The sequence below is a fragment of the Mycteria americana genome, chromosome 1 (genome assembly GCF_035582795.1).
Source record: "Mycteria americana isolate JAX WOST 10 ecotype Jacksonville Zoo and Gardens chromosome 1, USCA_MyAme_1.0, whole genome shotgun sequence".
In the NCBI taxonomy this organism is placed as follows: Eukaryota; Metazoa; Chordata; class Aves; order Ciconiiformes; family Ciconiidae; genus Mycteria; species Mycteria americana.
Genome location: NC_134365.1, coordinates 202495109 through 202508074, shown reverse-complemented (window position 1 = coordinate 202508074; position 12966 = coordinate 202495109). Strand labels below are relative to the sequence as shown.

At 36.3% G+C, this 12966-nt stretch overlaps 1 protein-coding gene across 2 annotated transcripts in view; it reads right to left on the bottom strand.

The window, feature by feature from the left end:
- Positions 1-12966, bottom strand: part of XPO4 (exportin 4) — an 85678-nt gene that overhangs the window by 25593 nt on the left and 47119 nt on the right. For both annotated transcript variants that reach the window (XM_075490930.1, XM_075490931.1), the window contains exons 7-10: positions 8038-8150; positions 5455-5612; positions 5007-5181; positions 22-198 (exon numbers count right to left, since the gene is read on the bottom strand). In XM_075490930.1, the coding sequence (XP_075347045.1) occupies positions 22-198; positions 5007-5181; positions 5455-5612; positions 8038-8150 (623 nt within the window). The remainder of the gene's footprint in view (positions 1-21; positions 199-5006; positions 5182-5454; positions 5613-8037; positions 8151-12966) is intronic.

Below are 12966 nucleotides of genomic sequence, written 5' to 3'. Positions count from 1 at the left end.
ACTACTAGAATGAGGGCTTACCAAATTCCTTGTACCATCAGGAGCAGCTAGATGGCACTGAATGTAGGAATTAAAGACCTGAACAGCATGTTGGGTAAAGAAACCTTTATGGAAATGTTTGTCATCTTGTACCAAAGTAAGCCAAGATTCCAGCAACTTATCATATGCTTCCATATATACCATGTCATCTTTGTCAAGCTGTAAGAGATGAAAGAAACAAAACAAAAATCTTATTCCTAAACTAAACCAGAGGAACACACTTATATTCATTACTATTTAACAGATCTTCTTCTAATGTTGAAAAAATTAAAAAAAAAAAAAAAAAAGTCACAAAACACATCTAAGGATAGCCAAAAAAATACCAGAATGAACTGAAGCAATACATCGAAAAGGTCAGTGCAGCTTTCATACTTGCTAGGCTTTAAAAAACTGTCAAAGTGTTTAGTTATTTCTCTTCATCTGATGTTCAAAACCAAAATAGTCTTAAATTGCCTTTAATGCATAATTACCTAAATACAGGAGCTACTGAGCTTTTACCCCAAAGACGTCAAGCAGCTCAGCTCTTATTAGTAACAACAAAGAACAGAGCCATTTCTTTTTAATTAAACAGACAAATATAGAACATGTGTATATAGATTTATATGTATTCCACTATTTTTGAAATAAAGAGAGATAAAAGATTACAATTCTCTGTTCCAGAGGAAATCATTGCAAGAGTACATGTGTTCAAGAAGCCCTACTACAGGTAGCCAGTTTTGACTATGATGCACAACAACTCATTCTATGAACAAACAAAAAAAGGCAGAATTCCACAGAATAAGTCTGCATCTCCAATTGCTTAGTGCATTGTAACTGATGCTTCATGGTTTTAGTTATTCATATGTGTTTCTACATGGTACATAAGTTGCAAAAAGAAATAAAATACCTGAAAAACAAAGTCCTGAGTTACAGGCAAACTGAAGAACCCAGATAACAAAGAGGCCATTTATTTTTAAAAGTATTTTTAATGTACCTATCAACTTGTTGATTTGATGCAAAAATTGAACCTTAGTAAATATATCCAACTTCAAGTAACTTAAGTGTGACTGTACAGATAAACATGCTGCTAAAGCAGCACATTTTTTTCCTCTAAGAAGTCTTTTCAAGTTTTAACCAACAGGATCGCTCACAAAAGTTACTTTGAGATAGCAGAGCTTAGTAAAATGATTCCTTGATGAAATAAAGATATATTAGAGCCTTAATCATGCTCCAGACAGAAGAATTCCTGACTTTCAGTGAAGTTACAAACATGGCTGGATGAACAGGCAAGGAAAAGAAAACATTGGCTGGATGACTGATTAAGAGGGAAAACTGATATCATGTTGGAAGCATTTCAAGATAGCTTCACAGCATCATTTTATCACTGCAAAGTGGTCATATTTACAGAAAGTAAAATATGGGACACACTGATACAAGTGTGGAAACAAAAGCTGGAGATGACAAGGAGAGAGGCAAAATTGTATTCAACACTAACATAAGCCTCAAATTTAGGATGGACACCACAACGTGTCATTTTAAAACCTGACTAAAGGACACACAAATTCATAGACAGTCATTCAATCGTGAAATATTTTGACGTGTGTGTATATAATATATTTACATATATAACTTACATATGACTTCTAAGGATTTATAAGAATCCAGAGCATAAACCAATAAACAGACATGTCTTTTTATGAACAACAAAAGAACTCAAATCTATCCAATTCATTTATCTGAGAAGGTAACACAGAAGGTAATGGCATGAAAAAATGTTTTTAACACTTTATGGTATTGTTATAAGGAAGCTAGGATTAATAAGTGCCTCCATAAAGTACATGCCCACATAGTAGAAAGTTTATCCATATTGAACAAATTTGGTCACAAAGGAACCTTACTAAAAATTCCCAATCCTTATTTCAGATTAGCTACAGCTGGGCTACCAAAGATGCCATACAGGTAAACTAAGTACATGCTGCAGACTGGGGAGCTGAATCATTCTGATGGATCCAGCAGAAGCAATGGCAGAGCCCAGTTCAGAACTCAAGATCTTCAAGAGAGGCAAAATACAACCAGTAAAGTCAAAGCAAAGATGCTTAATTTCTCTAGTATGGGAAAGGAAAAGAAAATTGTTGGTACTTTCTTCACAGTCTGCTGACCCTTTGAAGAAAGAACACTTCTGAAATTTGTCAAGCAGCAACAAGCTGGAAATAGTTGGAAGCACAGCAGAGGACCAAGTTCAGTATTATCTCTCCCATCACATGATATTTTAAAAAAATATCATGAAACAGGAACAGTACATTAAGATTCATTTTGAGAAAAAGCAGCTTTTGATATAATTTCTATTTCACTTTTCATCCAACATCCTGTTCATACTTTTCACTAATCCAGATGGACTATTTGATTTCTACTTCCGCATAAGCACTAAGGTGAAGCATAGCTGTGGACAAGCATCTTCTCTCAGACCCAGTGCTATTAAAGGAAGACATTACTGGTCCAACTCGCACCATAAACTAACCCCCAGCATTGCTGAAGTTTACTGCCCTCCACCAGTGTAGCTGTTCAGGCAAATGTTTCAACTTCCTTCAGCCAATCTCCCCAACCCTAATAGGCAGGTTAACGTAAACCAGCATTTGAACACGATGTTTGGATTGTGGGTTTTTCCCCTTGGTTGAAAATCAGTATTAGCTGCTTTGAAGTGGCTTGCATATTATGGTTCAGGACCTCCCAATTTTGACAGTTTCCATAACAGGTCTTCAGCTAAGTAGAATCCTTGTGCCTGATGGGGTTTCTGCAATGCTCACACGAGCTGTTCTGCTGGCATATGAAGTGGCAGAAATATGGGGGAAACAGCTTTTCCGACCAGCAAAGCTTATGGAGTATGCCTGCCTGCATTCTGCTGCACTACAGATTTCTGAAAAGTTCCAGGCATATTGTCTCAGGACTCTACTGAGCCCAATGCACATGGTATTTCATCTTTCATCAAAAACTCTTAATTACAGACAGCACATGAGCTCACAGAAGGTGTCACTACAAGCAATCTATAAGCATGAAGTTCAGGGAACACATTAACCATGGCTGGGACATTCCTAAGTCAAAAGACTGCTTTCAGGGATGCAAAATAGTATTTTTTCAGCACACAGTATCATTACATCATTGAGATTAAGTCAGCATTAGCTTGAAAGTCTTGGTAGCATGCCTTATTGCTGACATACTGCTAAGATATAGGGGTTTTTTGGTTGGTTTTTTTTTTTAAGGCTCATCACCACAGAATTCTGTATCATCCTGGAAATCAGAGAAACAGCATGAAGTTGAGATATATACTATACATCTGTAAGACCTATGACAGAATGGAAGTGGCAAAAGTATAACGTTTCTTTTTCCACAGAATGATTTAAAGATTCAAGGACAGTGAGCAAATTCTCTCTCAAAAAAAAAAAAATCTTGTATTCCCTCTTTCTGATGTTGCTGAACCTGAGAACATTTAAATTTAATACTGAAAAGACTTTCTTCAGGAAAAACTATGGATTATGTAAGCATGGGCAGCCTCAGTTTACTAGGCATAACTGGCCAGTCATTGCCAAAACAAACCCTTTTTACCAGATAGTGGTACAAGCTTTTACTGAGAGATGAAGTGTTTTGAATGGCATTACGTTGAGCACTCCTTTCATTAAACATGGTTGCATGCTCCAGCTCTCAAGTAACAAGAGGCTAATTGAGGAAACATCACTTTAGTCCCTTTAATTTAAATGATAGATGCCTATGATTTTGCTGAATCTTTTCTATAAAGGCTTCAGGAGCGTTCCTAAATGTGTCGGTGAGCACCAGAATATCTGTTCAATGTTCTACTAAATGATCTCAAAAGCAGGGCAAGGTTTGACCAATAAGGTTTGGAAAGTAGCTGTATTTTAGATTCTAAATTTAATCATCAATTTCTTGATTAAGACATGAACACCCTTGAAAGCTTAAGTGAGCACTGGGACAAACGCAATACATTTTAACCTTGCAGTAAAGGCATAATCTAATGCTCTGCAATGAATGCTAATTAACACACCTGTGATCTCAGGTAAAGAAACACATCCATCAACTTTATAACTAAATACTTCTATAATTATTTTCAAACTCAGGTAATTAAACTCAGTCAATATAGCAAAACTGGTAAAAATTCACACTTTTTAATGATAATGGGGAAATATTGGCTAATATCTTGATAGTCTCATTTTAAATCAATAGCTACTGCGCATAAATAGGTCACGCGCAAGATTATTCGCCTTAATTCTTAGGGGCTTTTTTCGTTAAACTAGGTCTCCTTAGAAGTTTTTCTTTTTAGTGCAATTTTTAGAAGCAGAAAACTTAGACTATCCCAACTGCTCTTTAATGTTGCTACCAAAGTTTGAAAGAAGTAAACAAACAGAAAAAAAATCCTCTGAATTCCTGTGCTAGATTTGGACACAGAATCACCATTTGAACTGTGCCAGCCATGAAGGGACGATTTGAACAGTTTAGAAGTATGGGATTAACAACAGATCTTAACAGCTACATTCACTTAAAACAGAAGTTCCTGACTCACAACTCCCGACAGCAGTTAAGTTTCAGTCCGTCCGTATGTTCATGTAGTCATTTTAAGCTTTCAGGACTGTAACTTGTTCATTATCTACAACAGTTTTCAAAGAAGTCCTACAAGAGCGAGTCAGCAATACTTAAAGACTTAATATTTTTAAATTAATCCATTCTTTTAAAAATGAAAATATGAGACAGGTGCTTTAAATCCAAAGTCTGAAAGATGCACACAGTGTGTAATTATGTTCATTATGTTGTCTGAAACAAAAAGAAAATCCTCTCAGATGTGATTTCAGAAATCTCTAGAACAAAACCACTGAATTCACAACAGTGATTAATAAAACAGCCAAATTCTCATGTCACTTATGCTTATCACAAATAGAGAGAAACAAAAAAAGACTACCTACTATTTGAGAGTGAATACTTACCACTTCTTCCAAGGCAGCACTTCTTCCAAAAGAGCAAGTGAGGTGTGCGAGGCAGTTAACAAATGAAGAGAAAAGTTCATTTGGAATAGCAGTTAAAATATTGCGAGGAAATACGGTTATCAGGTTGCTGATAATACTGGAAATTCCCACTGCTTCAGAGTCTTCTATTTCAATTCTATAGATAGAAATAACAGTTAAGATTTTTGCCATTAAGAAAAATGCTAAAAGTAAATTGATTTTGTTGATACATTTTCAATCAATAAATCTATTTCATATTACTTAAGAAGCACCTACTTTAAACTGCCTTTTCTTAATTTCAGTAATCCAACAGTAAACACAAATTATACCCAGAATTAAGCAAGCCATACCAGTTCTCCACACAGATAGGCTACACTCCAAACTAAAGATTAAAAGATGCCATCTAAATTTAGAGAGCAGGCATACATACCCATTGATAGTATTCAGTAATCCCTCAATGAAGTGTGCCAGGTAATCAACTTGTGAACCTTCATCGGGAAAGACTGGCCCATGCAAAGACGCCAGCTGTGCCAGACACTGTAACGAATCTTGGGCCATATCTGTATCTTCTCTGATTTTTCGATGTACCTTTCAGGAAGTGAGATAGTTAATAATACACGGAAAATAGGGTGTTCTTACACCAGTCACATGGCTCTCTATCCAAAAGAGCACACACCAAAAAAAGCTTACTATAACTTCCATTCGGTCTGAAATGCAAGGGCTTCTACAACTCTCTAAACCATAGTAAATGTCAAGATCATGACTCAGCTCACAAAATCGCAAGCCTTGAATTAACTCACTGAAACTAACATTTAGTTAAGTCTCACCTACATGTTGGAAATTGAACTGTCTACTGAATGTTATGTCTTAAAGAGAGAAACAGATGCCAGCCAGTCAGACATACTGCTCCTTCTAAAAACAGCAATAATGACAGTCATCTCTATTATGCTAACTATGCCTAGGCTACGGAGTCTTGCTAAAGTTAGTCAACAAGTTCAATCAAGATTATATAGATGTTTCTTTAGCAGAGGTAAACACTGAAGACATATACAAAAATGAATGCATCACTTCCTTGGCAACACCCTTACATTATACAAGGCCAACAGTAATCTTCCCGCATTTCTGTGAACTGTTATGTCATTACTTCTGCTGGTGAGACTTCCTAGATTCAAATCTTAATATTTTAGTAATTATATTCTCCCATACTTATTTTAATTGTCAAGTACGGATTTAAAGAATTTTATTAGGCTCATGCCTCCTGTTTTTTCAGGTAAGGTTTACTGAATAAATAAATATAGGGTAGCTTTTTCACCCGAAAGCAAATTTAGTTAAAGTATTCCAGAAATATTATACACAGAAGTACAGTTAAAACACTAACCATTTCTCTGTGACATTATAGTCGCAACTTCACCCAACTCACAACTAGTTGGATTAGCTGCACAGTTAATCTCTGAAAGATCAAACGAGCAGGAGAAACAAACCCCGCAACAGAAATACCCCTCCTGATAGTCATCCCACACTAGGCTGAGATTAGAACTGAAGGCTCTCTCTTTAACATGGCAGTCCTGCCAACTTTTGCAAGGTTATTAAAATTTCTCAGATCAGATAAATGAATATAAATTGCTACCATTCACTTACATTACTTTGAATAGCAAACTAATATTACAAGCCTCAACCATTGCAAATCAGGAATCTAAAACCAAAACTGACAGCATACTGCCCTGGCTAGCATGCACTCAAAAATAATCAAACACAGGCAGGTTTTGGTTACTATTAAGTAAAATGCAAATGTATTAAAACAATTCTGCATGTAATTCAAAACATTATTCTTATCATGAACAAGTAATTGTAAAGCAACCAAAGAAACAAATATCTAACTCTGACAACTTCATACTATTAAATGAGGAAGGGTTAATATGCAAGCCAAAAAGTTATTTGCATGTGGAGGTTCACAGCTGACAGTAGCAACTGTCTGGATAGTCTAGACAGCTGTTCAGATTGTGCGTAGCTGCTAAGAGTTCTGCCAGCGATTTTTTCACCTTTTCAAAACTGCTGGAACAGATAAACTTGCAGTAAAAAAAAAAAAAAAGAACTATCAAAAAATTCTATAAAGTAAGGACATGTATCCAAGCACGTATCAGATAACTCTCAAGCAGCGCTGGAGAGTTATTTAGTTTGTCCAATAACAACTTTGTCCAAGTTTTGAGCACATTATTTCTCTGCTTTGCAAAAATGAAAATAGCCTGAGAATGCTGAATTCTCAGGTCCCAAGAGACGTAACATAAGATAAAATAGCATGGTAAACGAATTTATAAGCCAATATATGTTGCTGCTGCAGTAACTCCTAGCTGAGCAAAGACTACAAACTTCTCTCCCCAACAGCAGTAGAAAGAAAACAACACTAATTTTATCCATTTTAATATCATGGGTTTTTTAAACTACAGAAGTTGAATATTACATTCCCCTATCCCACCTCTACCTCTTCCCCATACCTCCTAACTTAATCTATTTTAACTTGTTTGAGTTTACTTTGTGCTGAAGAAAGAGATGCAGAATTCTGTATGCTGAAACTGGCTAGAAAACTGCACTTACATTACTTATTTTCAGCTGTTCTGTTGAGCAAATGCTTTAAGATCAGCAAACACATACTGTTCATTTGATCTTTTTTGAGAGCTGTTACACCTTATCTGAAAGACATACTCTACTACTGCTCACCAGGCTTGGTTTCGTTTGATGAATACATGTCCAAAAGTATTAAATGTATAAAAGTTTAGATAACTATACACCTTTTTCTTTTGTTAATGGTCATCAATTTAAGGCAGTTTATAGGCAAAATACATACTCAGTAACCTAGGAAAAATACAGTACTTCTGTTTGCTTTGATAAGCAAACTGAAGTTAACAGAATCAGTCCTACCTGATGCAAAAGGAAGAGTCCAACAATACAGTTTTAGACCAGGAAGGAGCTGCTTTCCCTGTGGTCTGGACAATGAAAGTTGAAGAAAGAAACTTACTGTAAAGAAAAGCTCCATAACTCTGCTGTCCAGGAGGGTCTCGCGCCAGGATTCTGTTGGCTTTAGCATCACATTTTGTGAGGATTCAAACATAGCTATATAATGTCTGCCCAGTTATCTGGTGTCAAGGTCAACAATAACATTCCTACTTGGCTTTAAAAAAATCCTAGATACAACAGGATCCATTCAGAAAGAATGTAATGGAAACAAACTTTAAGCCTCTTCACATACACAGCATAATTCATGCATGAGGCCAAGGAATAAAAGGTATTAAGTATTGAAAAAAAGAATGCTCCAGGAATGTTAGATAACAGTTTGATCATAATTATGAGGCATACCATAGTGATACGATCACTTTGATAACCAGGGTGTCTAATGTGACACAGCGAGAAGGGAAAAAAGCAACCGCAATTAACAGGTGTTAAAATTTATGCAAAATGGGAAATAATTTTCTAAAAAATTTTCCTGGCAGCTTTTAAAAAGGCCTTATGATAGCTAAACATAGCTCATTGAAATCTATATCCTATTTTTCTAAATAGCCAAATATGCGTCACAGAATGCAGATATGTTAGCCCTGCATTAATCTACATTTTTTAATCACACTGTGAAGAACAAAAGCATAAGGCACCACAAGGCATCGTCACATTAAACACGTTTGTAAGAGGCGCGCATGAAAACCACGCACACCGTGAAGCCATGATTTTGCTGCACTCATTTCAGTTCTTACCATGTGTTTTGGCATAACTTAATTTACAAAATTCTGCAAATGCTCTAATACAGAAAAAACAGACATGAGCAAAAACATTTAAACAAGCAGGTTACATTCTTTGTCAGTCTGATCACACAGAAGAGTGTTTATCAAAGATTTTTGCAAGTGCTTCCTTCTGTGACACCTCCTAATCCAAACAGTAGTAAAACTGCTTTAACTCAGCAACTTACATTTTTATTTGTCTTTTTTAAACCCTTCATTATCCTCTCTGATCCCTTTCTAACACAACCATCAGAATAAGTAACAGCATGCTCAGCTGCATGTAATTTACTTATTGGTAACAAACTGTATTAACTTTTGTACTGTAAGTCATCAGGTATTATAAAAAACGTGTATCAAAAAATATTTATATGTCTAGAAGAAAAGAAATTTCACAATGGTATCATTCAAGAAAGCAGACCTCTTAACTTTTGATGGGTTTTATTTAAGAGAACAATATATAAAGCAAACATCTAGCTTAATATGAAGGATTGTGGCACAAGGCAGGATGCACAATTTTAGTTTATTTACACTTGTCTTCTGAGTTCTGCCAAAACCACAAATTCCTAACAACACTGTGCAGAACCACATTCCAAAAAAGCAACTTTTTCCAGGGCACAGTACCAAGTGGACCTCCACTGGTGGTATGTGTCCAGAACTGTTGTCAACACATTATAATGCATAACAACCACCAAAGATTTTCACAGCAGTGCAAAACAAAACCAGTTTCACCATTTTCAAAATTATCAATCCGCGTTGAACTATACCAGATCTGTATTATTTCAGATGGGGAAAAAACTAAAAATCACAGAATTGTCTATTTTACTTCCACCTGAAATACAGATGCCATTTAAGTGATCAAAAATGCTTCAGTTCTCCCAGATGGGGAGGGGGAAGAAGAACATGAAATTATCACATGCAAACATGTCATATTACCAGGAGCAATATTATAAATTAAAACTAATTTTATCTGGCAAATTAAGCTATGCTTTTTTTTCCTTTTCATTTGGAGTATTTTAGAAAAAACAGTATGTTAAAATTGTTTATTGACAAGAGTGTCCTTGCTGTAACTCTCCAATAAACAATTGACTCAGAAATACATCAAAATCAGAAGGTCATCATAGATACATTATCAATCTCTGAAAATCAGTTTGCTCTTCACTAGGTTGAGTCTACAGAGGGGACCAGCTACATAACACTTTTCACATGGAATGAAAGAAGGGCCAGTTTGCTGTCACTATTTTAACAAGCCTCAGTATTTAGCAGGCCTATCCTGTTATTTTTAGTACTGTTTCTCACGCTAATGGACTGATGACACATCTGACAATAGCAGATTTGTGGGTAAAATATCTGTTCACTGAACAATACAAATTATGCCTACACCTATCATGGAGATCTTACACCCATTTTCCATCACATACTAGAGGTACACAAACATTAACGTAAGTTGGCTGTGCAGATGCTTCCTACTGTGAAATACCTTAACTTATTCTGTGCTATGGTTCAGCCTTATTAGCTGCAACCCTGTTATGCTAAACCTGAAAAAAATGGCACTAAATTACCTAGTACATGAGTGTACACAGGACAAATGCAATCTTCATCATCAAAAATTAATTTAATTCTCAATACTTATGAGGAAACAAAAAGTACAGAACACTTTTTTGAACACTAGCACAACACTTTTTTGGAAGCACTCAAGCTATAACATAGATTTATGATAAGCATAGATCAGTCTACTATGACATCCTAGAAGGTTTGGGCAGGGTTTTTGCTTATTTTTTAAATGAAAAACAATTGTAAACCACTTCTGGTAATAAATACAAATGTTTGTAACACTCCCAATTCTACTGAAGAATGAGTAACTCTCATTACAGTTCACTTTGAATGACACAGAAATCCAAGCTAAGAAACAGCTACCAGAAGCACAGCAACGTTTCACCCAGTTCACAAAACTTACGGCACCGATTCCTACAGAGACTAGAAACTTCTGCTTGAATCAGAACAGATTATTCAATAGCATGTACCAAGCTCTACTGAAAAGCGTAAGAATATAACTAGATGCCTTCATGTATGATAAGGCTCATATGCTCACTAATTAGTGCCTAGAGAGGAAGAGAAGACCATAATGTGCAAGACAGTTTTTCTTTTATCTTTGCCTAAGTTTATGTACGTTGCCATTAGCTCTATGCTTGGTTTTGTTTCATGAGCTGGAGAAATAAGAGTAATCTTTTTAAAATTATAAATTTGTAATTTTAAAATTGTAATTTGTTTAAAAAAAAGGGATAAATTTGAAGTCTTATATGCTTCTTGGAAGAATACAGAAAAAAAGAAAATAAAAGATAAACAAATGTGTAGTTTTCCTCCCACTCTTCGCCTCTGTCCCAGGAAGGGACTGATGGGTGAAGATGAGTATAAAAATATTTCATATCCTAAGGCAGCCACGAGGGATTATAATGTTTCACTTAAGGACTTCCCACAAATTCCAGTATCTGAGAACAGATCCCACTGTCTTTTTCCTAAAAGAGGCAAGGCTTGCCCTTCCACAAAGCAGTAAATTAGGAACTCAAAAATCAAAGCTGAGATTTCTTCTGCCAGACCCCCATTCACAAATTTGTCCACAGGAGTGAAGAACAAATCAGAAATGGAGAGGAAAATCCTGGAGTGCTAAGGCCTGAATACCTTTCTTAAAAGTTATTTTAAGCACTTTACCTTTGTTGTTTGGAACATTTCTGAAGAGCTTTGTGTCAGTCTTAGACTTATATTTTACAAATAAAAAACTGCACTGGAAAGGTAACTGCTCAGAAATCTGCCACCCAGTGTTATAATGCTAACATACTGATTATATTTGGATTTTTAAGACCTTCTCTGGCTTGCTAGCTAATCAGCCATGCACATGGGATGAATCTAGGAGCAACTGTCTAAAACTGATGCAGCAGCTTGCTGCTGCCCCCTATGGAGAAATGCTTCACAAACCTTTATATAACTTACACTCTCAGCAAACATATCCAGCATTCAGGAGAAGGAAAGTATGCTGAAGTATTTAATTATTAAACACAAGTATTCTTAACTGTCACGAGAATGAAATAACTACTTTGTGTTGGAGACACTGGATTCAGATTGCATCTGTGCAGCAACAAGCATAGGAAGTGTAGGAAGACCCAAACTAATTTTAAAACTGGCCAATTCCAGAGCAGCTAGCAGTGTAGCCATGCCGGTACCAAGTCTCACATTGACTGCCCAAGTGGATTCTGGAGCTCCTGCTACATTTTGCTGCTATGGTTATTGTCATGGTTTAGCCCCAGCCGGCAGCTAAGCACCACACAGCTGCTCGCTCACTCCCCTCCGGTGGGATGGGGGAGAGAATCAGAAGAGAAAAAGTAAGAAAACTCGTGGGTTGAGATAAGAACAGTTTAATAATTGGAACAAAATAATAGCAATAATAATAATGAATTGTAATGAGAAGGAAAACAACAAGAGAGAGAGAGGAACAAAACCCAAGGGAGGGAAAAAAGGGGAAAAAAAAAATACAACCGCTCACCACCTGCCGACCGACGCCCAGCCAGTCCCCGAGCAGCGATCACTACCCCCCGGCCAACTCCCCCAGTTTATATACCTGCTACTAGGAAGAAAATCAACTCTATCCCAGTCGAAACCAGGACAGTTATACAGCTAATAGTATGCAAGCTAATCACTTTAAGCCTAGCTTACACTTAAAAGCACCTATGCAAAAGTGACTGCCATGCAGATGCAGCTCAAGAGTCACACCTTTCCACTATACACTGGCTGCCATCTAAGAAGCTGATGACAAAGCACTGCAAAACTGGAAACTTAAAACCACTGGGGCAAGAGAGCAGAAGAGGTGTGGGGGGGGGGAAAGTATTTTATCAGTTCCCCTTCATAAAAAGGGTCATTACTACCCTTTTTCCTCTTCTGATATTAATGCTTTTAAGATGCTCTTTCATTGCAAACTGATTTCAGAATTAATTCAGGAAAACCCAAATGATGCAACACTAATTGTTAAAATGTTCAATATCAATACAAACATGTTCAGTGAAATTATGACCAAATTCAGGGGATATGTCAATCTTCTTGGTTTTGCCCAACTTTGTCTTAAAAAGTTGCTAGAAAGGATTGTCAAGAAAACACATAGTACCCTAGAAATAATTTCTAAACATCAGGGA